The sequence below is a fragment of the Camelina sativa genome, chromosome 4 (genome assembly GCF_000633955.1).
Source record: "Camelina sativa cultivar DH55 chromosome 4, Cs, whole genome shotgun sequence".
In the NCBI taxonomy this organism is placed as follows: Eukaryota; Viridiplantae; Streptophyta; class Magnoliopsida; order Brassicales; family Brassicaceae; genus Camelina; species Camelina sativa.
The window spans coordinates 22476908-22504208 of NC_025688.1; the positions used below are offsets into that span (position 1 = coordinate 22476908).

The 27301-nt window shown below is 35.0% G+C and overlaps 3 protein-coding genes and 1 long non-coding RNA gene across 11 annotated transcripts; 1 reads left to right on the forward strand and 3 right to left on the reverse strand.

The window, feature by feature from the left end:
• LOC109124523 (solanesyl diphosphate synthase 3, chloroplastic/mitochondrial-like) lies at positions 21-4279 on the forward strand. Of its 2 annotated transcripts, XM_010506626.2 has the most exons (11): positions 21-324; positions 837-929; positions 1175-1255; positions 1385-1456; positions 2472-2603; positions 2695-2781; positions 2887-2958; positions 3139-3224; positions 3404-3536; positions 3620-3808; positions 3883-4279. In XM_010506626.2, exons 1-11 carry the CDS (start codon positions 178-180, stop codon positions 4060-4062), a joined length of 1272 nt encoding a protein of 423 aa, XP_010504928.1. In that variant the 5' UTR covers positions 21-177; the 3' UTR covers positions 4063-4279. The 2 variants fall into 2 exon arrangements, with proteins under 2 accessions (XP_010504928.1, XP_010504929.1); XM_010506627.2 differs by lacking the exons at positions 21-324; positions 837-929; positions 1175-1255; positions 1385-1456 and adding exons at positions 1733-1845; positions 2091-2171; positions 2301-2372.
• LOC104781857 (protein PLASTID TRANSCRIPTIONALLY ACTIVE 12) lies at positions 4390-7318 on the reverse strand. Of its 4 annotated transcripts, none has more exons than XM_010506630.2 (11): positions 7178-7318; positions 6921-6978; positions 6792-6823; positions 5992-6684; positions 5790-5902; positions 5460-5719; positions 5259-5380; positions 5114-5182; positions 4971-5024; positions 4778-4873; positions 4390-4693 (listed from the first exon to the last, which is right to left on the reverse strand). In XM_010506630.2, exons 2-11 carry the CDS (start codon positions 6955-6957, stop codon positions 4589-4591), a joined length of 1581 nt encoding a protein of 526 aa, XP_010504932.1. In that variant the 5' UTR covers positions 6958-6978; positions 7178-7318; the 3' UTR covers positions 4390-4588. The 4 variants fall into 4 exon arrangements, with proteins under 4 accessions (XP_010504932.1, XP_010504930.1, XP_010504931.1 ...); XM_010506628.2 differs by having other exon boundaries at positions 6792-6832; XM_010506629.2 differs by having other exon boundaries at positions 6792-6832; positions 7164-7318.
• LOC104781859 (protein kinase PINOID) lies at positions 13142-15193 on the reverse strand. Its single transcript, XM_010506632.2, has 2 exons — positions 14398-15193; positions 13142-14066 (listed from the first exon to the last, which is right to left on the reverse strand). The coding sequence occupies exons 1-2, from the start codon at positions 14955-14957 to the stop codon at positions 13295-13297; spliced, it is 1332 nt and encodes a 443-aa protein (XP_010504934.1). The 5' UTR covers positions 14958-15193; the 3' UTR covers positions 13142-13294.
• LOC104781860 lies at positions 26351-27301 on the reverse strand. Of its 4 annotated transcripts, none has more exons than XR_766950.2 (3): positions 27223-27301; positions 26997-27136; positions 26351-26594 (listed from the first exon to the last, which is right to left on the reverse strand). It is a non-coding gene; the product is annotated as an uncharacterized LOC104781860 (long non-coding RNA). The 4 variants fall into 4 exon arrangements; XR_766949.2 differs by having other exon boundaries at positions 26351-26652; XR_766951.1 differs by lacking the exon at positions 26351-26594 and adding an exon at positions 26817-26831.

A 27301-nucleotide genomic window follows, 5' to 3' on the forward strand; every position in this document is an offset into this window, starting at 1 on the left:
AAAGAAAATGTAATAATTTACTAGTAACACTTTCATGGCTGAGGATCGGCTGCGTTCTCTTGACTAGTTGGGTTCTTCGTCTTCTTCTTCGATTTCAGATTCACACAATAATAAATTCGCAAAACGAGAGAACAAGTCTCTTCTGCTTCTATTTGCCTCTGTTTGGATCCGTAAAGAATGATATTCACGAGGGCTGTTTCACGGGTTTCTTCAAAGTTTCTGAGGAACCGTAGCTTCTATGGTAGCTCTCAATCTATTGCTTCTCATCGTCTCTCAATCCTTCCCGATCAGGGTCACTCTTGTTCTGACGTCTCTACACACAAGGTTATTTTAACATTTTCTCTCTTTGCGTCAATGTAATTCATAGAGGAAAACAAAATACACTGATTAGGGTTTTAGAAGTTGCAATTTTTAGAGATGTAAATAAAGTTTTTAGATTTATGATCTGTGTTGCTACTAAGTCTCTAATCATTACCCACCATGGGTATGGTGTTTTATTGAATAAAGGTTTCGTTTTTATTTTGCCCATCTATTATTTTTGGGAATTTGTTGGAATTAAAACTTTTCCCTTCTCTTTTATATTTTGTCGTTTGGAACATAATGGAATACCCAAAGCTAGTGTTCTCTTTCTACGTTTTAATAGTGCACTGAGAAAGTTTTTTCCATAGATTTTTATGGATCCCATTTGGGGATGCATCAGGCTGTGTTTTACCTGTGTGTGTGTGAGAGATGGGATAAGAAAATGGTTAAAACAGATTAGTTTGTTTTGAGATTTGATGTGTAATATAGAATCGGTGACCTAACCAATGTGTTATTTCCTTGTGATGTTTTAGTAGGGTTACGTTTGCAGAACATCATATTCATTGAAATCTCCGGTTTTTGGTGGATTTAGTCATCAACTCTATCACCAGAGCAGCTCATTAGTTGAGGTTTGTTCTTATTTCCCTTACTTAGCTCACTATGATCCTTTACTCTATTGTTGATCTTTCACTTATACTTCAATTTTGGACATTGCTTCACTTGTGTAAGAACAAACTGTCAACACCCTACTGTTAGTTTCTTAGTCTAATCTCATTGTTTGTTACTGATTTTATACAGTTGGGCCATTTTATTTTTATTGCTGAAACTTCTTTTCTTTTTCGACTGCTGAAAGAGTAAGATTGTCCTTTCCTAGGAGGAGCTTGACCCGTTTTCGCTTGTTGCTGATGAGCTGTCACTTCTTAGTAATAAGTTGAGAGAGATGGTAGTTGCAGAGGTAAGTGGCCTTTTTCACTCTTTCGTACTCATTGTACGGATAAAGGTGCGGAGAAAGCTTATTTGCTGCTGGATTTGATGCTCTGAAGCTAATCTCTATCTTTACTTGTATCTATATTCTGCTGTTCAGGTTCCGAAGCTTGCCTCTGCAGCTGAGTACTTTTTCAAAAGGGGTGTGCAAGGAAAACAGTTTCGTTCAACTGTAATGACCANGGAATTAAAACTTTTCCCTTCTCTTTTATATTTTGTCGTTTGGAACATAATGGAATACCCAAAGCTAGTGTTCTCTTTCTACGTTTTAATAGTGCACTGAGAAAGTTTTTTCCATAGATTTTTATGGATCCCATTTGGGGATGCATCAGGCTGTGTTTTACCTGTGTGTGTGTGAGAGATGGGATAAGAAAATGGTTAAAACAGATTAGTTTGTTTTGAGATTTGATGTGTAATATAGAATCGGTGACCTAACCAATGTGTTATTTCCTTGTGATGTTTTAGTAGGGTTACGTTTGCAGAACATCATATTCATTGAAATCTCCGGTTTTTGGTGGATTTAGTCATCAACTCTATCACCAGAGCAGCTCATTAGTTGAGGTTTGTTCTTATTTCCCTTACTTAGCTCACTATGATCCTTTACTCTATTGTTGATCTTTCACTTATACTTCAATTTTGGACATTGCTTCACTTGTGTAAGAACAAACTGTCAACACCCTACTGTTAGTTTCTTAGTCTAATCTCATTGTTTGTTACTGATTTTATACAGTTGGGCCATTTTATTTTTATTGCTGAAACTTCTTTTCTTTTTCGACTGCTGAAAGAGTAAGATTGTCCTTTCCTAGGAGGAGCTTGACCCGTTTTCGCTTGTTGCTGATGAGCTGTCACTTCTTAGTAATAAGTTGAGAGAGATGGTAGTTGCAGAGGTAAGTGGCCTTTTTCACTCTTTCGTACTCATTGTACGGATAAAGGTGCGGAGAAAGCTTATTTGCTGCTGGATTTGATGCTCTGAAGCTAATCTCTATCTTTACTTGTATCTATATTCTGCTGTTCAGGTTCCGAAGCTTGCCTCTGCAGCTGAGTACTTTTTCAAAAGGGGTGTGCAAGGAAAACAGTTTCGTTCAACTGTAATGACCATAATCTCTTTTCTATTTCCATATCTTGTCTTCATGTTCAGATTCATGTTTTCTCTAGGTATCATAACCGCTCTGGTTTCATGTTTGTAGGTTTTATTACTGATGGCGACAGCGCTGAACGTACGTGTACCAGAAGTATTGGTTGGTGAATCAGCAGATATAGTCACATCAGAGTTACGCGTAAGGCAACGTGGTATTGCTGAAATCACTGAAATGATACATGTGAGTTTACTTATTACATTCATTAAACATCAAGATCCAGTATTCTCCCCTTTTTAGTTTCTTCAAATCAGTAATGCTTGGGTCATTGTAGGTTGCAAGCCTACTGCATGATGATGTCTTGGATGATGCCGATACAAGGCGTGGTGTTGGTTCCTTAAATGTTGTAATGGGTAACAAGGTACTCACTTGACAGTAAAAGCTAATGTCTTAGACATCATTAATTTTGTTTTTGGCGATAGTTCTACAATTAGATATGAAGATCAAAATTGGCTTCACGTTGTAGATGTCGGTATTAGCAGGAGACTTCTTGCTCTCCCGGGCTTGTGGGGCTCTCGCTGCTCTGAAAAACACAGAGGTAACCTAAGAAACTTATACCCTCATATTTTTTGTCATTACATTTTTTAAGATACGGAGATTGATAGGCTGCTATTTTACACCTGCCATGATAGAATCTTAAATCAATGACATCAGTCCTAAGAATTAATTATCATTTTTCTTTGAAGCTAAACATATTCACTGTGTCTATCTTTTGTAGGTTGTAGCGTTACTTGCAACTGCGGTAGAACATCTTGTTACCGGTGAAACCATGGAAATAACTAGTACAACCGAGCAGCGTTATAGGTAAAAATCTTCTTCTCTGGTCAAATATAACCATAACAAAAGACTACTCAAGTCTTGTATGCTACCAATCTATGTTTGAGAGTCAGAACCAGGGTCGATTATTGCCACTTATATAGGAAATATATATCATATTAAATTGTGATTGTTCATGCAAATATGATTTTTTTTCATGACTGCAGTATGGAATACTACATGCAGAAGACATATTATAAGACAGCATCTCTAATATCTAACAGCTGCAAAGCGGTTGCCGTTCTCACTGGGCAAACAGCAGAAGTTGCCGTGCTAGCTTTTGAGTACGGGAAGAATCTGGTTCGTTGTCATCTTATGAAAACTTTGGCTCCCTTGCAACTACGTTTTCTTACAAACGTTTGATTAGTTTTTTTATTCTTCAGGGTTTAGCATTCCAATTGATAGACGACATTCTTGATTTCACGGGGACTTCTGCCTCTCTCGGAAAGGGATCTTTATCAGATATCCGCCATGGAGTCATAACAGCCCCAATCCTCTTTGCCATGGAAGAATTTCCTCAACTACGTGAAGTTGTTGATCGAGTAGAAAAAGATCCAACGAATGTTGACATTGTAAGTTTTAATGAAACAAAACTCCTAGAATCTCTAATACGTTATCAAAGTCTCTAATATGATTATTCCAACAGGCTTTAGAGTATCTTGGGAAGAGCAAGGGAATACAGAGGGCAAGAGAGTTAGCCATGGAACATGCTAATCTCGCAGCAGCTGCAATCGGGTCTCTACCTGAAACAGATAACGAAAATGTCAAAAGATCGAGGCGAGCACTAATTGACTTGACCCATAGAGTCATTACCAGAAACAAGTGAGACTAAGAAATGTTTCTCTCTATATAGACACCGAAACATCTTCGTAAACATGATGAGGTTTCAATTTCATTCCATTCCATTTGTAGGATTTTGTTTTGTCCAATTCGTTTTCACGAGATAATAATGTTGGACAAGTTGTGGCTTTCATTTCAAACACAACATAGATGGAAAGAAAAATAGACAGTGATAGTAATTGTGAAATCATTCCTTTGGTTTACGTCTTGTTTCTTTAACCGATTGACTGATTCAAACTCTCTTCCAAAACTCAAGCTGAACTATTGGCAGTTTGGCACTAGTTAACAGTAAACCAACTCCATACATGCAATCAAATATGAATTGATACTTTCCATATGCTACAATCCTTTCTCAAAACTCGAAACATTTCAAAAATGATACCATCCCAAAATAAGCTCAGTTTTCAAGTACAAAATGCAAAACCAGCGAAGAAAAAGAACAATAAGGTATATCTAATGAGTAGTAATACACGTCTTTACATTGAACCGGAAAGAAACACAAGAAACCGGGTTTAAGGATCAGCCTCCTCTTCAAAGTCCATGAGAAAATCGGTTAAGTTCTCAGAATCATCCACGGCCTCGTCTAGAGACATCCGACCTTCCTTCTTTGGTTTAGGCTGTATAGAAACCAAACACATGACATCGACACACACAACACATATATAATTATAAAGGCGGCTCAAGTAGAATGTGGCTTTTACCTTAGCGGTTCTAAGCTCAGGGGTACTCTTCAAGACACTCCAGTTCCTGGGCACTTTCTCGTCGACTTTTTCTACATCTGCATCGTCTTCCTCGTCCTGTCAATAGAAAACGTCCAGAGATGCCTCAGAGCATGATAACATCAAGAAACAATGAAGAACAAGAAGAGGATCTAATGTAATTGATGATACTCACATCGTTTTCACCAATATCAACAGCTTGTGCCATTGCATCATCAATGTCAGGCACCTGCATTCACACACAATTTATCAAACAAAAACCCTGAAATCTCTCAATGAGAGTTGTGTGAAAGAGAATTAAAAGATTGGTCATTTTACCTCGAGCTGCTCGGTTTTCTCTTTTGTCAGTAGTGCTTCATGCATCTCTCTTGAGATAACTTTGCCATTCTAATCAAACAAGAAACAAAGAAAACAATCAGACCAGGAACGATAAGGAACGTTGGTTTGAGCAAAGCAGACTAACCTCTTTTAGATAAGAGAGCATATTTGGTGTCGGCTCATGAAAATCGGGTCCTCTGAAATCCATAACTGCATTGGGATCTTGAATGTAGTTGATTGTCGGGTAAACAGGATCCCCGCCCCATACTGCAAGAAACCGAGAAAGTTAATTGAACAGTTGAATATATCCATGACGAGTTTAAGTATAACTGTTAAAGTTTCTTACTTTGCTTAATTTGATCCTCCCTCATCCGCATTGCCAAAGGATCTCTCTTGATCCTAATATCAGCTCCCATCATTATCCTGTATTCTCGATCTGTTTGATGAGAGAACATCTCAATCAGTTGTGTGTTTTCATCTTCACCTGTCTCTTCAAAATGTTTCTGTACAGCTTCTCGTGAAGTGTCTCTCTTCCATGCTTTTACCCATTCAGAATAAAAAGCCATGGGACCTTCTTTTGCTAATCTCTCCCGCTCAGCTTGCAGCCTGAGGAGAATGAAAACTCAAAAAAAAAAGTCCTAATAAAACAGATGTTAACTCATTAGATTAAAGATACCTCTCTTCTTTGAAAAGATGCCTTCTTGCTCTATAAAGAGAAGTTTCCGTGAGTGTTGGTTCTTTCCCATAGAGCTTAACTTGTCCTGTTTCTGCCATTGCCTTGAGAAAAACCTGCAACAAACATATAACACAATGTATCAAACATTATGCAGAAGCAAAAAGGCACATAGGCAAACACAGAAATCATTGCAAGGACTAACCGTTTCGACATCAGGACGTCTTCTCTGCCATCTAGACCATTGTTCTTTCTCCGGTTTTCTCCAGTTCCACCACGACTCATCTCCCGTGAGTGTCTTTTCAATCTCTTTCTTTTTCGTAGGATCGATAAAAGGATGTGGCCGTCCAAGCTTTTTGTCTAATTCAAAACCAGTCTCGTCTTCTTTTCTCCCAGACTCGTTGTCATATACAACAAACCCGTCAGAGGAATCGTTTTCCTCTTCTTCAGAGCTATCCTCAGAATCCGAAACTTCATCACTCGTTTCAACAACAGTCACATTATCCTCAGTTGCTTTCCGATTCTTCTTTCTCCTACTCCCAGGATTTTTCCCATAGGAAGGGAAACTCGAAGACTCACCAGCTGGTTGAGGAGCCCTAGCAGCTCTAACCCGACTCGAAGTTCCTTCAGGCCAATAGTCCTCACCTGGAATGCTAGCTCGAGCTCCGGATGCTGGCTCGAGTTTTCCAGAAGTTGAATCCATATAACTATAGTAAGGATGCCTCTCAACAGTCACATACTCAAACCCTTCTTTAATCTTTTTAGTGTCTTCACTTGCATCATCACCTTCATCTTCATCCTCTTTCTTGCATTTGATACAATGTCGCAATGATCGATCCCCAAAAGTAATCCCAACATGTAATGTCTTCATTGGAAATCCGCATTTACTAACCCGCCTCTACATATATATAAACAAAACTGTTACCAATTTGACATCATGAAACAGCTAAACATGTGTCCACAATAGCTCAACTAGATTACTCTAAAATCAAAACAAGAACCAACCTGCAAGATACAATTACTGAACTTTCCACTCTCTGTGCATACTTTACCCATCGGAGAAAAACAAAAACCAGAATCAGAACTAGGAAAATGGGAAAAAAGGATAAAAGAAACAGAGCTGATGAAACCAACCTCCGTAGAGCCAAGAGGTGGTTGATATTGACGCCATTTACACTTTTTTTACTTGCCACTGTATCATCATTTACATAAACAATAGATTCAATTATGCTCAGAATCAAAATGAAACAAGCACTACTATAAACCCAGATAAGAAAAGCCTAACACAAACCAAATTCTCTAAGCAAAATCCGATCTTTAAGCTTTTGTACAACGCTTCACACTTGAATTTTGAGAGGAAAATTTAAAGTACAAAACCTTTTTTGTTGTACCTGGAGATTCTGTAGGAAGGGTTCTTCAATTATCTGAGAGATGAGTTGAGCTCTATCATGGAGGTTGATTTTGAATGATCGAAGAGGTTTTTGCTTCAGAAGTGTTTTTTTTTTTTTTTTTTTNAGTTTTGGGGTTTATCCATATATCTCTCCTGCGTATAACAAATCTGTAGTGTTCTCGATACACGCGCTCCACGCGCCGGTGTTGAAATGTTAATTTATGAAGAAGATGGAGTTAATGGGCTTTATATATATTGAAGGCCCAGTTTTGTGGATCTTGCGAAATTGGTAGGATTTGACCCGACAACATGATATGCTTGCCCAAAGAGCTCCCTAAGTCCACCGGTAGAGCTACGATGAACACCCGGTTACATTTTGGAATACTACAAGTGAGATCTACCACTACTAAAATTTGGTATTTCTCATTACCTATCACCCATCTCAGAAACATTTTTAAACTTAGAAAAATACAGAAAGATTTGATCTTCTTCTAAAAATATATTGAATAAACTCTTTTAAAACTGAAGTTATGCTACAAAAAGAAAATTATACAAGAATATTTATCGGACTGTGCATGTGAACACAAGTTAGTTTTGTTAAATAGCTTTGCAAAAATACAATTAAGATTTATACTTTTAAAAAATACCATTTTTAGATGTTTTTTCCACCATGGAGAATAATATAGTGGACTAGTGAAAGTGTTATACGAAAACATCACTCATACTAACGCCATGAAGTTGAATAAATACTAGTAGTACAAAAACATTACTACTATATGATTTGCACTAAAGCGTATGGTTTTGGACCCAAAGTGAGTACCAATTGGCTAATGTGGTCTGAACCAATATTAAATGGGGTCTGACCAGACACATCATTGACATTACGGTATCACTCACAGGCCTATTTTAACCTAAAAATCCCTACTTTTTTTTTTATTACATTAATTAATACCACTGCTTAATTCAAAGCCTCGCAAAACGACGATAATATATTTACTTCTTCTACTCTGTACTCTGTAGTAGACAATAATAATAATATTTTCTGTATTGATCTGAATTGTGGCAGAGGTAGACCACGTAAGACTATACCACAAGGTCTCTGACTAGGCACAAGTTTCGGTGACCCGCACGCGCCTAACGTCACGTTTTGAACTCTTCGTGCAACGGGACTATCTATACATGTATGTAGTAGTATTTCTTTTTGGTTATGGTCAACCTGTATTTTTTTTTCTTACAAAATAATAAGAATACTAAATGGATAAATTGTAGTAATATAAACACAAAAATAAATAACACATATAGATGGATACTATTACTATCTTTTCGAGTTTTTTTTATAAAAAAACAGAAAAATGAATGGGAAACTGTAGTTTGATGCTTTTTGTGACCGTTAATAAATGAGTGGCTGGATAATTGGAAATCTCGTCAACCTTTTTTTCTGCGACATAACATAATTCATTCCACAAGTAATTGGAACAGAATCTCACAAGTGGCGACGTGTCCTGACCGTCACGTGGCATCTATCAGTTCGCTTAACAAATATAATGTACTAGTACAGTATATGTTTACATGTGTATAATATAGCAGCGACGACGAGAATAATCACCTCGATGAAATGAGTATATTGAGTAGATGTCGACATGTCATAAGCACTTAGCAGAGAGACATACATGCATGCATACTATATTACAAACAAAATACCAAATAAATTTCACTAGGTTTTACCATTCGCAAAGTTAATATCAGAGTTACTTGCAATACCAATACATTTTTGTTAAATGTTTTACAAAGCTGCTGGTACTTATTTCTGCTAAAAAATCAGATATTATTTTTCTTTGTTTTGTTGATTCTAACATGTGATGGCATTATGATTAGATTAAACACTAAGAGCATGATTATTGGGGGTTTTCTTAGAGATTTTCTTAATTAAAAACTTAAAAGTAATAATAAAAAAAAAAAAATTGAATAACGTTACTTTCTATAGAAACGAAGAAGCGTTACTCAACACAAATGGCAACATCTAATTAGTTAATTTTCTATTTTTAGATTTATTATTTAAATATATAATAATATTAAAAGAAAATCATTAAAATATATTTTTTGGAGTAACAATCAATAGTTGCTGGGATAACGATGCTCTAAGTGAAATTATATAGTAATATTACTAATGAAGGTAAAACAAAGGAGTGGTGGTGGGGCAGAGAGAAGACAAGAACGGGACAGTGGCATAAATCAGACTGGTGAAGCTGTCCCTTATGCTGTTGGGTACATCCCATGTGTTGTCACACTTCTCTTCTTTCTTTTATTTTTTTTTACTTAATTAAGATCTAACAAATCATGTTATTCTATGTGTGCTTTCAATTATTAATTACAATTATTCTATATTCATTACATGTCTATTGTTCACAAGCTTAAGTCCGATGATACAAGGAAATGGTTATTTAATATGTATGTACATATGGATATACCCGATCACCTACTATGTTCCCTTGTATTTGTGTGGCAATGAGACAAGTATCAAGTTTAAAGCAATGTTTTAAAACCCGGACCGGACCGGCCGGTCGAACCGGTCCAACCGCGACCCAGTAGACATTCCGGTCCGGGTTACCTCTAAAAACCACACAACTATAAACCCGCAAAAAACCGGAAAAACCCGCTAAAAACCCATGAACCGGTGGTTGAACCGGCATGTCGGACTAATGGGTCAATATCAAATAAAAATATTTTATTTTTATCACACTTCAAACTCAAACTAAATTAAAATTAAATGTTGTTATTTATAGAAAAATCACTTAGTTATTTTATCTAATCATTTAAAAGTTTAATTTTAGTTGTTTACTACTTCATTATATATGTTTTGTTCATATATTTATTGAAAAGTAGATGTTATATTTATAAAATGTAGACAAACCACTAAGCTAATTGACTCGTGGTTCAACCGTTCCGACCAGTTGACCCAGTGATCCGAAAGACTTCCGGTTCACCTTCCGATTCGGTTTTAAAAACATTGGTTTAAAGCTAGACCAGAGATAGGAATGAACAAACATTTATGTGTGAAATGATATTCTTTTTATATAATTTTCTGAAGTATAGGGGAGTTTAGTCACTGAACAAGTGCAACTTACAATGTCCTTAATTAATTGTACATCTAGCTAACTCTAGTTTCCCTACCAACCTCAAACAACTATGTCCTCTTGCTAATAATACATCATCACAAACTTTTAAATCGAAATGTCGTGTGGGAGATGAAACTGACATACGACTAAATAGAGAAAGAATCTTGAGGAAGAGCCTCAGTCGTAGTGGCATCATGTTCGTTGTCATCAAAAACATAAATATAGCTTGGAGAGAACCATGCTTAATACTATTACGAACAGAGTGTCACAATCGATCTTTGAGTTTAATGATCAAACAAAATGTGTACCAATGAATGCATTGCAGACTTGATACGGCAGAAAAGCTTAGTTGAGTTGGTGATTTGAATCTTAAAAACTTGTGACAAAAGCATTTTCAAACGATTGAAGTTAAATCAAGTTACAAGTGGTACTCGTACATCAATAATGTAGTTAGACTCACTTTGTTTTGATCCTTGGATTTCATACATAAACTAGAGATGGATTTCTTGGACTTTGGATAAGTTGTCTACTTAGCAACCTCTTGCTCTTGCATATTTCGCAAGTTCATTGGCACATATATTTTCGTCTCAGGAAATAAATCTAATATCAAAACTAGCAAATCTATCTTTGAAATAAATAAAATCCTTCAATTCTGATGAAAAAGTTGGTCAATCTTCGATATTTTGACATCATCAATAGAAGGTTTGAGCAATCCATAGTAAAAAAAGCTTTATCCAAGTTCAAGACCAATAAGCACCTCATGTGTATAATTCTATCACCAATAGACGCAATCCAACTGTATCCATTCCTATATATCTTTGTATGCTAGCAAGGATTCTTGTAGAATTGGAATAGAAGGTATAAAACATTTTTTTTTGTGTGGACAAACTGCAAATTTAAGCATTCAAACACATAAACGTTGAATAGTATCTTGGCCAAAAAAGAACCAACGTTTAGTATACGTTGTGTAATACAACTTGTGTTAATTTGGTATGTGAAACTGATTCAATTATCAAAATGAGAAAAACATAATTCAGTTATCTAATAATTGTTGACGAAATACAAATTATTTAATTGCATGGGAAGTTTCTCGGGTCCACGTAGGCGAGTGAGAATGGAATAATGACAAGTTACAAACCTCGGTTTCTGCGAAAGAAACACCTCTCCCTATAACAAGATTTTGACTTTTGAGTTTGTGTTACGTATTTTTTTTGTTTTTCTTCCATGCGTAACCAGTAAAATAGTAGTACCATTATCTCCTTATTTTTAATCTTGTGGTAATTATTGTGACAACAACAATACTATTAATTATAATTAACAACAGAAGACGTGACGGTAATCTTGTGTGTGGTCCATGTTTACACATTTTAGGAGAGACAAAACTTCTATGCATTGTCCAAAACAATTTGTATTGAATTGTCTAATCATTGACATTTCAGCTTTATTATTTTCTGTTTCTCTCCTTTCTTTTTTACTAACATTTTCACGGTGGTGTGTGTGTGCGCTTATATGGTTTCTAATTATGGAATAATCATTCCATTTCTGGCTTCTACTACTAATCTCTTCTATAAATTTCTTAAACTGTTAAAGTTCATAGAAAATCTCATAAAGAGGTTACTTTTTATGTATAGTTTATACACTCATAATTTTCACATCATGTTACTGATTTACACTTATTTGTTTTTAGTCCTTATTAGTCAACTATGGGCATATGGCACATCATGATATAAGAATTAATAAGAGAGGTAGGCAAATCAAGCAATGTTGGTTGGTTGGTTGGTTGAACAATATATAACATCATTAATGCTCGACGTGATGAATATAATGTGAGCAAGAAAGTACGTATATATTGTTTGTGTTACTCATAAGATAGACAAAACCATCAAGCTATAGTATAACTCTCTTTTCTCTTTTAATTTTGTTTAGTTTACACACTTACTTATACTTAAAGAGTATTGGTCTGCAGACAAATCCTCTTTACGCAATCCATAGGCAAAGGCCTTTTGTTAGTTTCTAGATGGCCACATTATGCTATGGGATGAACTTGGGAACATGCTTCAAACATGCCCAAAATTTTCAGCTAAATTATTCACCAACTTGCTTTAAACTCCAGACTTTTAAAATACATTCTCCAATTATAATTATGAATGCAATGTATCTAATGAAATCAATTAATGACATTAAACATATTGATACCACTTTATATAAGCTTAAACGAGTATATTAGAAGAACGCCTTTCGATCATACTTTATAAGAGAAAGAAAACAATTTCGTCTTTGCCGTCTATATATAGTTTATTAATGTTCTCTTAATTAAGTTGAAACTGAACAGAAGGAATCGAAAGCAGAAGAGATCATGCAACTGGTCGGATCTAGTAAAGCAGTTTCCTACCCTTATGGATAACGTTTTTATTTCGCCCTTTTTTGACATTCGAAAGACTCGTAGAGGTTTAAACAAAGAGCAAATATGACTTCCATGTGTTACATTTGTCAAAAGTGGAATCTTCTTCTTTTCTTTTTCTATACTATACCCGTCAAACTCAAAAAAGTCTTAGGCGTGACGAGTTTTAATATAAATTACTAGTTCTAGAATTTTTTTTTTGACATAGCGGTGAAAAGATGTTGTAACAAAAACATGTAAGAAATGTTTGACTAAAATGGTCAATTATATAATGCCAATTATGCCATAGTCCAATGGAGCAATATCATTAAGTCTAACTTGTTCCCAAGTTCCGAAGATTTGATAATGATGATAATTATGAAAGAGATTAGTTCACAACTTCACATTAATCAGTTTGTTGTACAAATCGCGTGAAAAGTCACCTAAGTTTTTAATATATTAAGTCAGATTAACAAAAATATTAAATATTAAAGACTGGAAAGAAAAAAAAATGGACAGCTTCGAGGGAATATATACAACTATCGTCACAAGGCGGTCACCAAAAACCCTGGCACCGACCTCAACCGACTAACCACGTGGTGCTAATCTGAACCGTTTAATATCAAAAGTAATCGAACGCCGCTGGTTTGTTACTACTTCTACCACCGAACGTCGCCGATTTTACCGGCCTCTTGACGCCGGAGGAAGGAATCTCCGGCGGAGTTAGTGTACGGATGAGCGCAAAGTTTAGACCTTTGAAAAAAGGATGTACTTTGACCTCCGCCGCGCCTCGCCGTGACCCGAGTCGTTTAGTCGGGTCTTTGTTAAGCAGCCCGGAAATCAAACTCCTCGCGTGGAGCTCGAACATCGTCGCCGGCGAATCGGTCGGAAAACTCAACTGTCTTTTCACGATGTTACGGAGGATGACGTCATTAGTCGGCGCAACGAACGGAGTCTTGCCGTAAATCATCTCGTAGAGGAACACACCAAAGGCCCACCAGTCAACGGCATTACCATGCGACCCACCTGAAGCCACCTCTGGCGCCACGTACTCATGCGTACCAACGAATGAACCGGACCGGGCTGTAACCGGTTCAGCAACGAAGAGACGGTTCGGTTCTAAAGTCTGGACCTTTTTAGACCGCAAGACACGGTGGAAAAGCCTAGCGAGACGAGTGAGTCGTCGCGGTGAACGGAGCTGCTGTTGATTCTCCGGAGACGATGAGGAAGATTCAACGGCGGCGATTGAGTCGGAGCGTAAGGAGAGGTCAAAGTCAGAGAGCATAATGTGACCGTCCGATCTAACTAAGATATTTTCAGGCTTTAGATCTCTGTAGATGATACCAAGCATGTGTAGATATTCTAACGCTACTAACACTTCGGCCGCGTAAAATCTGTTATTAACCAAAAAACAAATTGGATTAGAACAGATAACGTTTAATTAAGGATAAAAATAATTAAATTTGTAATAAAAAGAAAAACAATTATTGTGATGGGGTTTGAAAAAGACTCTTTCATAACAATTCAAAGAACTGGAAAAGACAGACATGATAAGAACAGGTCTGTGTTCTTGCAGAACAAGATAACAAATTATGTACAGGTACAGAGTCAATGCATGCAACCAAAAAATAAAAATAAATCACATTACATTGTTCATTTTAATTATTATTATTATTATTTGAAAAATCTGACTGTTATACAAATTATAAAAATAAATATATTTACCTGGTGGAGGAAAGGGTGAATCTCCGGTGAGGCTGTTTATGACGGAGAGAGTGTAAATCACCGCCGGAGCAATACTCCATGACGATACAAGAGAAATGGGAAGCTTCGAACTCGGCGTAAAGAGTCGGCAAAAAAGGGTGGTCAAGCATTTTAAGAATCGTTTTCTCCATCTCTGCTCTATGCATCTTCTTCTTCAAGGCAAGGGCTTCTTTGTCCACAACTTTCATAGCGAAATAGGAGCTCCGGCTCTCTTCCTCTTCTCCGGCGAGACGGCATAAGTAGACGGTACCGATGTCTCCGGCGCCGATACGACGCATGAGGCGAAAATCTCGGAAGGTTAGGCCGTGTTTTTTGCGCCGTCGGATCTCTGAGTAAGCGAAATCTGAGGAACGGTGTGGTTTGAGAGAGAGGAAGCTTTCTTCTTCGGGGATAATCGCGGTGGTTGACGACGGCGGCGCGTCGAATGATAAACGGCTGAAACTACTGCAGCTCTCTGTTCCGCTGCTGATAGGTGAGTTTGTTGTTTCTAAACTCATCTCACCGTCTGATTCTCGTAACATCGTTCGGAAAAAAAAAAAAAAAATCAAGAAATGGGTAAGAGATGGTTCAAGAAGTTGAAATCTGAAAAGAGAAGAAGACTAATGAAAGTGATGAAACAGAACAGAGTCTTTGTGAAGTGGCATTGAGTTTTGATAAAGAGAGATGAAAAGATTTTAAGGGTTTATGATTTGAGAAGAAGAAGAAGAAGTTTTTTTTTTTAAAATATTTTGTTCTCAGAAGTTGAGAGAGAAGAAGAGAACTGACGAGTTTTAGTTTAGAGAGAGACGATGAAGAAAGAGTTGGTGAGGGGTATTTATGCATGTGAAGTTATAACAGTAAAAAGACGTTTACACTTTACAGACTCTTTTTTTGACTGGTGGTTAAATTTCAAAGTCGGGGGTGTTTACTTACTTGATTGCAGCTGCTTTTCAACGCGTGTGGAGAGGTAAACAGAAAAAAATGAAAGAAGAGAAGCAACAAAAATAAAGAGAAAGGACTTGATGACGTAAGCGATATGACACGTGTGGGACGTTGTCACGTGCTTGAAAGTGTAGCAGTAGCTTCCTTTTACCCAATTATATTTTTGCATATTTTTTTTTTTCTGTGGGTATTAGATAATATATATTTTTATTTGTGTTCGAGATTGATGACATACAGATTTTATGAATTAAAATTTTATATTTAGAGGTTAGAAATACATTCTAATTATATAGTTTGTCTTCCTCGTGAGTGAGACTTGAAGTGAACTAGAGAGAACTCATGGGAACTGGGAACATAACCCAAAAACTCAGCTATTGATCCAAAAACTCACTTAGCTACTTATCAATTCGTACAACCTTTTCTTGTCATTAAAAAAAAAGTGTACCATTTTGTGCGGACCCTATATATTTACACCGACTATGAACATACCTAATGATTCATTAATAAAGAGGATGATTACAAAGGGCTGAAAGGGAACCCACCTATATACTAGGATGGTGTTGGCTTTGTGTGGCTTCATATTACGTTACGTTCCAGGCTTTGGATTTGAATATATATTTTTTTAATGTTAGGTTCGGCTTTGGTTTTGGTAAAAACAATCAATGTAAATTGGAGATCTCATATTCTCGTTTCATCTCGCTAACAACTTCTTTTCATCTTGGAGATCTAAACTTATTGTTGCTTTAGTTCCAATGTCTCTCGTGGTTGGTAAATCTGGTTTGCTCAGACAGTAAAACTATGAGAAGTATATACATTCATATGTATCCGTTCTAGAATACTTGCTAGCTTCAAATTTCTGAAATGCGGTAGAGAAATCGAATCACAACTGTTAGAAGAAGCGTGAATAACGCTTGAAAGTGCTGGAACATAAATGAATGGAAAATAGTGGGGAAACGTAGCTCAAGTTTCATGCACAATAATATCTAAGTTTTCTTTTCTTTTCTTGTTCTGTCTGTGTCGTAAGCCATAAAAAAAGGACAGACATAAATATGCAGAACGCTTATATGGATTCATTTGGCGCATATATATATGTATGTGGCCGGTGGCCCTCTCCTTAGCTACCGTAGAACACGTTTTGGAAAAAATGACCTTATACAGTTATATACGAGAGAATATGTTTTTGGTTTTTATGTTAATCTTAAGAAAAAAAAACCTGTACTCAAAATATTTCAAGAAATTTAGTTATCTATGATTTTGAAGTTTCATAATTAATGTTTTTAACAGAATATTGGGAAAATATAATAGAGTTGGTCTATTGCATATTAATTTATACATCTTATAACTTTAAATGTGAGATTACTAACGGAACACTTTTGATGAACAACAAACTCAGTTTAGACCAACAAAGTAAGCACTAGTATCATGTTAATTGATTTACAACTCAAAACATACTTGGAATTTCCTAACAGCGATGACATTGTTCTAGGGTTATAGATCTGCTTCCCAAGGTTAAGTTTTAAACTTATGAACCTTAGTCATACAATTAACATCATTAATTTAATTTATTTAATTAATATTGTACTATTAAACTTCAGAGAATGAAATGTGGAGGAAAAAAAATGCTTGATGTTTAGTGAAAGAGGGGACAAAGTCGTAATTGTGGCAGCTAAAATTGGTAAAATAGACAAAACATAACTGACCTCTGTGGTTTAACATAAACCCAGAGAGATATTCCCCTCTTCCTCGTTGGTTCCTAAGGACAAAAATGACGATCTCTATCTTCTCAATCTCTTATCTTAGCCAAGTGTTTGGTAACTAAGGTTAACTATATCCCAATCTCGAACCAACTTTAAAACTACATCGGAATGACTTCTGTCTTGTACGTACTATATCTCGTGGGGTCCATGTTCTGTACGGACTAGTGTTTCCACCACATCACTCCAATTATTTTATTTAATTAACCCTCGAATCTTTTTTTTTTTTTTGAGCTTATAACATCAGATGATTTAGTCCGTTTGTTTGGTATTAAAAATGAATGATGTATATTAATATTGCCTTTAGCTTGTAATTAACATTAACACGAGGGTCCATTTGATAAAACAGAATATTAAACGATGGGATCACTGAGATACGAAGAGATTAACAAAAACAGTGTAATTAATTAATAAAAGCATAGGATGTGAGGAGGACAGGCGGCAACATTTAGGAATCGTGGGTCCGTTTTTTACTGACGCTGACAGCTTTTTGGGTCCAAACATAAATTGGAAACTAATTAATTATTTTGTTTGGTTATTAGCTAAGGACAAAGACAAAATAATTTTTTTGAAAATATATATTCTTTGATTGTGAAAAAAGACACCACCGGTTGTTAAAAAAGTACGTCAATTTAACCCCAAATTTGTAAATTTAATTTGGGTTGGCTACATGATAATGGTTGTTTCCACGTGAAGTGAATATATATATTCCATTCATGTTGATCTAAGTGTCGCTTTAAATTGAAAAAAACTGACACTTATGCAATTTCGATTTATAACGATGTTCGTCCATATACTTTAGAAGTTGGCTAAAGCATGCAGACAGCAGATAGATACGTGGATCCACTCCGTTTTCTTTTTTTGATCAAACCACTCCATCTTCTATCATTGAAAAATGTTCACTTGCATGGAACTTATGGTTTGATGCATGATTTTTATTCGTTTAAGACTGTGTTCTTTCTTTTGATTTTATGTCGCTGTCTAGAGTCTCTTCTAGAGAGTTTTGGGTTTGTATAAGTATTGTTTTACTTCTTTGTGTGGGTGAATGGAAACGATAGGTCGAATCAGATTACAAACACCCAAAAAAAATTGAAATATCTCGATGCATGATACCCACTCAGTCGTATAGATTCATAACATATATATGCCCAAATATGATTTCTTAAAGATCTTTTAAATTACGCACGGTAGCTCATTCAATATGTCTTATGTACTCGATTTAAACCCATTTGGCACTATAGGTTGACCGAGTCAAATTCCCAAGAACTTCACTCGGTCTTTCACTTGGTAAGTACACTTTCCCAGCTAGGCCGCTGCCATCCATAATAACTTATCTACGTACCTAATCCCCCACCCGATCGTAATGGGTATGACCTGGTTTTATGGTTTACGCATATAAGCATTTTAAGAGAAAGAGACTTTCGCTGAGCAATTTCGACTATTCTTAGCCAAAATTACAACAGCCAAAATTAACGCAAAGTAATAAAAATACACTTTTAGAGAAATCTCTAAACAAATATTTTTATAGAAAAAAAAAATCTCTAAACAAATAGTTTGGAATTATTACAAGAATTTGTAGGGAAGATAATGACATTGGAATATACAAGAAGGCGAGAGGGCCCTACGAATAGTTAAAGAGGTGCAGCAGAAAGTGTAACAATTTTTGTTTTGATTGGTGACTAACAATTAACAAATATCGATATTTATATGAGGTTTGTTTTATAAGAAGTGCTCCAGATCGCTATACTATATTTTGTTTCTCGCGAATATGGAGATAGAAAATAGATAGATATATCGGTAGATAATATATACATACCTGCATAAGTGCATATACATACCTTTTTTTTGGTAAAAAAAATGCATAGATATATACTTGATTAGATATGTGTGACACACACACACACATAAAGATGAACATGTATCGTAAAATAACATAAAATTATACATATGTACACACTTCAGTATCATATACAATACACATTTAAAACAAAAAAGACATGGCAAGTGAGATTGCTTGTGGGCATGTCAAAACCTTTGAGAATGAGAATGATTGATATAAACAATAGATATATGCATACACACTACATATGACATATGCATATAATTATTAATTAAGTGTGTTTTTTCTATTTGTTAATGCAGAATAGAAGAAAATAGGTAGACTTTTCTTTATAAAAGTGATCCATATCATGAAACTTTTCTGGTTTGTTTTTGTTTAAAAGTCTCTAGACCCATATCACGAAACTTGTTTGTATCAATCGGGAAACGAACCAAATAATTTCTTAATCAATATTCACAAGGTCCACATCATCGGCTAAAAAATTGTCACATGGGGTGTGTGACATTGTTTTATTTCTGGATTTTGGCAAGAGTTAGACGAGTAGGGTTTCAAATACAATGATAATGATTTTATAATATTTACTAAGACAGTGACTCTCTTGATGTTTCTCTATTTACAAGGGCTTCCAAAGATATGATATCTAACTAATTTTAATTGGAAAGTACATTTCAAAAATGACTAGTCAAGTGTAAAAGTAAAAGAGTAATTCCTCAAAATGCCACTATTTTTTTTTTTTTCAAAAATACCGTTTTTTTGTTTTTTTTTCCAAAAATACCACAAAAGTTTTGTTTTTCTAAAAATACCACAACCACCAAAAATTGATTGTTAAGGGTGTAATTTTTTTAGGTTTGGATTGACAAATTTAGTTTTAGGGTATAGTTTTTAAAAGGTAGGGTTCAGTATTTAGGATTTAAGAATTAATATCTAGTATTAAAATTTAATTCAATTTTGTGGTAATTTTGGAAAAAATGTATTTAGTGGTATTTTTGGAAAAAACTAAAGTGTAGTACTATTTTTGGAAAGAAAACATATTTTAGTGGTATTTATAAGAATTGCCCAAAGTAAAATATCATATTAATTGCAATTGTAATGTAAATTAAAACCAAAAAAAAATATTAAACGTAAAACATAAATTTAACACAATGAAATTTATTTTTTAAAATATATAAATATGGCTAAATTGTGTTAAAAATATGCGTGTAAATTAAAAGACATGCTTATTGTATATACTGTATATGGCTATATGTGCCTATCCTTTTCCTTGCCAAAATAAGATCTCTTTGAGATTTGGTTTTGATTTTATGTTGAAAACAAGATTTATAACAAAAATTAATCACTTATAAAATTAGTAAAGTTAAGTAAAGGTAAATCCCAACATGTGAGATCCTCTGGACCACAATGGCATATAATACTAATTTGAAGCACCCTGGATTTGGTCTATAAGAAATCCAGACCAAATAATATTGGCATCTACTTCAAAAAAGTAAAATTATCTACTTGGAAAAAAGAAAGAAAAAAAACAACCTTACTATTATTGACAACACAATCTTTAAACGATGCTAAAGAAAACCCATAGCGTTACACCCTAACGGTTTATTCCTTAATTTATTAATGTTCTGTTTCTAGGCGATCTTTCAAGATTCATGCTAGCTAGTGTGAATAAGTAAGTAATCATTTTCCACAAATTATGCGATGTGCTTCTCATTGTATATTTTTATTTGGCGCATCTTTAGATTTTACATTTACAATATTATTTTAAAGGTGATAAAAGATAATATAATATTATATTTTCAACAATTTATGCAGTAAAATTGTTTGTCAATATTTGAGGTCGATTCTTAGTAATGTATATATATACGCTTAATCAACTGTGGTACATATATAACTCTAGATTTCAGTATGATATCAGCAAATGTTTGTCTCCCGGTCCTATCTCCAACCTTTTTTTTTTCTTTTTTGTTGAAGGTATTCAAAAATTGTTTATTAATAAATGTTGCTACTAAAGCAAAGGGTTGCCGCATGACAACGGTAATGTTCAATTAGTTCTTTTTTTCTTTTCTTGTTTTTTTTTCGTTATCGTAGTAGTTTAAAATTTGTTTTGTGCATATAGCTCGGTTTATAGGTCTTTATGATCGAATCTCGTCAATCGTCATCTATATAAACCATCAGCAATTATTTTATTTTGTCCTTATAAACGAAGTAAATATATAATATAAAGTTCTATAGGCATGTGATTGACTAGTTTTGAATTTCGTCTATCTGAACTTACATAAAGAACTTTTTTTTGTTAGTAAACGAAGTGATAGACTGATAGTTGGCTTTATAGTCATTTTTTAATTGGTAATACAGATAATTAATTTCAGTTAAACATACTTTTATTAAATTTACAATTTTACTTTGGGCGATAGACTTTGTAATTGTTGATTAACAGAGATTTTGATTTTTTTTTGTTTGCTTTTGTTGTAAAACAGTTAGAGTGGACTTCCATAACCGGTCCGCTACATGTCTTATTCTGTTAGGTCCATCAACCATTTTTCCTTTGTCAAGTCGGTTTAGGAATTAGGAAGATAAGGCTTAGCCTTCTACTATATATATGATGTACTATTTCCATTTAAGACTATACGTCTAGATAATGCAGGTGAATTTACATCCCATGGGGGTAATTGTGGAACATCCTGTGTCACATGTACATACACAAAATGGATTAGCTGAATCCTTCATCAAATGCATTCAATTAATTGCTCGATCATTACTTATGAGGTCGAAGCTTCCTGTGTCGGTTTGGGGACACGCAATATTACATGCAGCAGAACTTATACGCATCAGGCCATCTAGTGAACATAAGTATTCACCATCCCAATTATTAACGGGTCATGAGCCAGAGATATCCCATCTAAAAACATTCGGGTGTGCCGTTTATGTACCAATTGCTCCACCACAGAAAGATGGGACCTCAAAGGAGGATGGAAATATATGTTGGATATGATTCTCCCACCATTATTAAGTATCTTGAGCCAACTAAGGGTGATTTATTTAAGGCTAGATATGCGGATTGTCAGTTTGCTGAATCCGAATTTCCTATGTTGGGTGGAGAGAATAACAAGCTGGTCAAAGAATTATCATGGAATCAAACATCCTTAAATTGGCAAGATCCTCGGACTCTAGCATGTAAGGCAGAGGTCCAAAAGATTATACATTTGCAAAAACTAGCTATTCAATTGCCAGATTCCTTTGCTGACCCAAAGAGAGTAACAAAATCGTACATACCAGCTTGTAATGCACCAATACGTATTGATGTTCAAAAGAAACTCAATAATCAAGTTGCTACAGAGTCTAAGGCCAGTTTGAAACGTGGTAGACCATTAGGTTCCAAAGATAAGAACCCTCGGAAATCTAAGAAAGGTGCAAAACAAACCGAGGTTAAGGAAATTATAGACATGGCCGCGGTAAATCCTAAGGTATCAAATGAGGTTTGGGACGCTGAACCTCAAGGACCTGAAGGTATCGAAAATAATGAGATCTCAGTCAATTATATCATGTCTGGAATACAATGGAACAGTAAGAATATCAGCATTGATGAAATATTTGCATACAAGGTAGCACTTGAGATAAATGAGGATCATGAACCCACGTCTATATTAGAGTGCACTCAAAGTTCATAATGGTTAAAATGGAAAGAAGCCATTGACGTGGAGTTAAGTTCATTAAAGAAAAGGAATGTGTTTGGTCCGATCTTAAGGACACTATTAGATATAAAGCCAGTTGGACATAAATGGGTCTTTGTAAGAAAGAGAAATGAGAGTAATGAAATCGTGAGATATAAGGCTTAATAAGTCTGGCTATAAGAGAAAGACTGGATTTGCGGTTAATGGATGTTGTAACCGCATATTTATATGGTCCACTGGATAATGAAATTTATATGAGATTAACACTGGATTCTCAAGAACAATACTGCATAAGGCTAAACAAATTCCTTTATGGATTAAAACAGAGTGGGCGTATGTGGTGCAATAGATTGAGTGCGTACCTAGCCAAAGAGGGCTATAAGAATGATCCCATCAGTTCATGTATTTTTATAAAGAAGTTTGCAAACAAAGGGTTTGTGATCATAGCAGTATATGTGGATGATTTGAATATACTAGGAACCTCTGGGGAAATCGCCCAAACAGTTGAATATCTCAAGAAAGAGTTTGAAATGAAAGACCTAGGTAAAACTAAGTTCTGTTTGGGATTGCAACTTGAGTACATAAATGATGAAATCCTTGTGCATCAAATGGCATATACTGAAAAGTTACTCAAGAGGTTTAATATGGACCAAGCTCACCCATTGACTAGACCAATGGTTGTAAGGAGCCTTGATTTGGATAAAAATCCATTCGGTCCAAAGAAGGACCATGAAGAAGTTCTCGGTCCGGAAGTGTCATAACTCAGTGCTATAAGAGCGTTAATGTTCTTGGCTAGCCACACTAGACCATACATATGTTTTGCCGTGAACCTCCTAGCTAGATTTAGCTCTTGTCCGACCCAGAGGCATTGGAACGGTATCAGACATGTGTTGTGTTACCTACAAGGAACGCTTGATTTGGGTTTATATTATACTAACTATAACAAAGAAGGTTTAGTTGGTTTTGCTGATGCAGGTTACTTATCGGATCCACACAACTCAAAGTCTCAAACCGACTATGTGTTTACACACGGTGGTACAACGATTTCGTGGCGTTCTATGAAGCAGAGGATTGTGGCCACTTCATCTAATCATGCGGAGATTTTGGCAATGCATGAAGCTATCCGTGAGTGTGTTTGGTTGAGATCGATGACTCAACATATCATGACAAATTGTGGCATGGCCAACGATAAGGAGCCGACGGTACTATATGAAGACAATACGGCCTGCATCGCACAGCTCAAGGAAGGATATATCAAGGGAGATCGGACGAATCACATTTTACCTAAGTTCTTCTTCACACATGAACTACAAAAGGCCGGAGAAGTTCAAGTGGTACAAGTTCAATCCTGCGACAACTCAGCCGATCTCTTCACTAAATCATTACCGACATCAACATTTAAGAAGCTCACGCACCAGATTGGAATGCGGAGACTTAAGGGACTTTTAGTGATGTTTAGAACAGGGGGAGCAATGCGTGCTGTACTCTTTTTCCTTCACCATGGTTTTTTCCCAATAGGTTTTCCTGGTAAGGTTTTAATGAGGCATCACCCCCAAGCGTATTGCGCTGATCCCTTAGCATCGGCACGGTTATGTCATCCAAGGGGGAGTGTTGTAAAGCACTTGGAGTGGACTTCCTTAACCGGCCCATTACATGTCTTATTTTGTAAGGCCCATCGGTCCTTCTTCCTTTGTCAAGTCGGTTTAGGAATTAGGAAGATAAGGCTTAGCCTTCTACTATATATATATATATATATGATGTACTAATCTATTCATTAATAATAAGAAGAGAAAACCTCGGTTTAGGAATTAGGAAGATAAGGCTTAGCCTTCTACTATATGTATGATGTACTAATCGATTCATTAATAATAAGAAGAGAAAACCTCCTTCGAGTTTCTCTAGTTTACAACAGCTTCAGATTTATCTAGTGGTAATCTCTTTTTCTTTGGTTTTAAAGAAACTTTTGTTTTTTTTTTTTGATAATAAACCTTTGTTCTTTGTATACTTTCATTGTCGTTTCATGCATCTCTTATACTTATTTTGTTTCAAAATATAAGATGTCTTAGTTAATAGTACGTATAATAAAAAATGTTTACTTAAATTTTTTTTATCCAATCATAAACAAAATTGCATAAAATAAATAAGAAAAAGTATGAAATTAATTTAAAAGTTGCCTAGATAACTGAACTTATATTATGAAACAAAGAAAAACCTCTAAGACATCTTATACTATGTTACGAAAGGGAATAGTTTTTTTAATAAACCATTAACGCGAAAAAATTTGGACGCAAATTATTGCATGAAAAAAGTGAATAGACGTTAGACTTTAGGCTACTTTACTTTTCCACCTTAATCGTCGAGCTAATCACGTTTTAATAATTAAGGAAGAACATAGAGACAAATAATTAAACCACTTTCCTAGAAAAATCATACTATCATTTTACATATTATATGTACCGTAGCTAGGGAAGTTACGTATAAGGCTCCGAAGTTATTACTCTCTTGCTGCTGCTGTTCTCTGTTGTTAATTAACTGGTATTGTACGTACGATTTTAATAATCAGCTATCTAAAAAAATACTAATCAAGAGGGCAAACCGGCCGCCAATATTCCCGCTGCCGTGGTAAGCCGACAAACGGACAAAATGTGTTTAGAAAACAGATCGAATTTTTATGGCATTATTATTAAAATATACTAATGTCCAAACGAATTGTTATTAGATCTATATAATTATTTGCAAAAATCATGGCATCAGCTTATTCACCAAACAAACATAACAAATATTAGAATATTTTAAAATGGAATACGTAAGTAAGTAGTATTAAGTATTAACTAACGCAAATGATGAATACTATATCATTAAACTAAAACTTAATGCGAATTTCGTCTTCTAGTCATTTAAAATTGAAACAAACTCCCTAGTATATTAAAGTAAACATATAGACTCTGCATATATTAGAGTATGTGTGTAGTCGTTGTAGACTTGTAGCCAAAGGCACCTAAAATTGGAAAACCATTGAGAATCCAACTCTTTCCCTTGGAATTCTACAATATGCTTGTGATTTAAGAAAAAATATTTTAGCAGATTAGTTGAAAATTTAAATAATATTATTACTGCCCAAAACTGTTGACATTGTTCCCATGTCTCCTCCAATATTTTAACCTCTCTCATTAACATTGTAAATTGTTTTGTTTTGTTTTTTTTTCCACATCAAACCAATAGATTCTGCCGGGCCATTACTACGTTTTATATAAACAAACTTAAAAAAATGTGTAATGTCAACAGTCTATATATACGCAGTCAAAAGCATATAATCAGTCTTGGATATGATGAAACTGAATCGTATTTCAAAGTTAGAAGTTAAAACTATAATCTGAACGAGATTTGGTTTAGGAGACAAACGTATGCGCGCGGTATGCATCTCTGTGTAAGCCATTTAGTATTGAATATTTCTGTCGAAAGTAAAAATATTGTGTTAAGGCTTTTAATTTATTCTTAATACTATAATGTAAAACATATGTTTTTTTTTGTTCAACAAAACATATGGTTAACCTTAATTATAATATTTGGAGAGGTCTCTCGTCAGCAATATTATAAGACCTTTGCAAGTTCTTCGAATACTCAATCCCGGATGTATTTAATTACCACTAGTTTGCTCTCAGAGCTTTTGTCTGTCTTCTAGAAATTATATTTGCTCTCCAAAAAAGAACAACGAGAATGAAGATAACCTAATACATAAGAAACTTATGTTATTCCATTCACTGAAATAGACGGGCTAAGGGCATGTCCATCAAAGAATGTAATAAAAGTATCTTAAAACAAATTTTATTTTTAATTTTGAAAAAAGTGAAATTAAAATTTTCTTAAGAAACTTTAATATTTCATAGGTCCATTAAAGGTTTTTAAATTTGAAGTTTTTAAAAGCTTCTTGTCCGTGAGCAAAACCTTCTTGTCTTCTTCTTCTTCTTGTCGACAATCCTAATGGAATGACACATAGCAATCATTTGACCATTGCATATCATTAAAACAAGTTAAACTGAAACAATACAAGCAAACATTGATTAAGTTAAACTGAAACAACACAAGCATATCATTAAAACAAGTTAAACTGAAACAACACAAGCAAACATTGATTAAGTTAAACAGAAACAACACAAGCAAACATTGATTAAGTTAAACTGAAACAACACAAGCATATCATTAAAACAAGTTAAACTAATACAACACAAGAAAACACTCGGTGACATTTACCAAACATTCGGACTGAAACTAACTCAACACAACAAACATAAACTCAAACTGAAACTAACTTGACAACATGTGAACAAATAACAGCTCTCATAGATAGATACAAATTAAATAAAACAGGAAGGTCCTTACGGGTGTAAGCGATTCCATTTTAAGATAGAGAACTAATTCCCATTCTCCACAGCCTCTGTCCTTTTTAAGACAGGAAGGTCCTTCGGGTGTAAGCGATTCCATTGTCTCCATCAACAACTTGTCCTTTTCCTCTCATTATCCTGTCATTCATCACCACAACCATTTAAACTTCAGAGCTTTTGACAATTCAATGTACTATGGAAAGACAAAATAGACTTAGTTGTACCATCTCGTTGTCAATAATCCTTCTACTCCGACTGGACCACGGGCATGGATCCTGCTTGTGCTTATTCCCACATATACAT

Coding starts and splice junctions, on each gene's coding strand:
- LOC104781857 (XM_010506628.2), bottom strand. CDS start 6,957: ATGGCGTCAATATCAACCACCTCTTGGCTCTACGGAG. Junction 5,720..5,789: donor CATCTTTTCAAAGAAGAGAG/GTATCTTTAATC, acceptor CATTCTCCTCAG/GCTGCAAGCTGAGCGGGAGA. Junction 5,183..5,258: donor TGCTCTCTTATCTAAAAGAG/GTTAGTCTGCTT, acceptor TTGTTTGATTAG/AATGGCAAAGTTATCTCAAG.
- LOC109124523 (XM_010506626.2), top strand. CDS start 178: ATGATATTCACGAGGGCTGTTTCACGGGTTTCTTCAAAGTTTCTGAGG. Junction 2,604..2,694: donor AAATCACTGAAATGATACAT/GTGAGTTTACTT, acceptor GGGTCATTGTAG/GTTGCAAGCCTACTGCATGA. Junction 3,537..3,619: donor TTGAGTACGGGAAGAATCTG/GTTCGTTGTCAT, acceptor TTTATTCTTCAG/GGTTTAGCATTCCAATTGAT.
- LOC104781859 (XM_010506632.2), bottom strand. CDS start 14,957: ATGTTACGAGAATCAGACGGTGAGATGAGTTTAGAAACAACAAACTCA. Junction 14,067..14,397: donor TTCACCCTTTCCTCCACCAG/GTAAATATATTT, acceptor GGTTAATAACAG/ATTTTACGCGGCCGAAGTGT.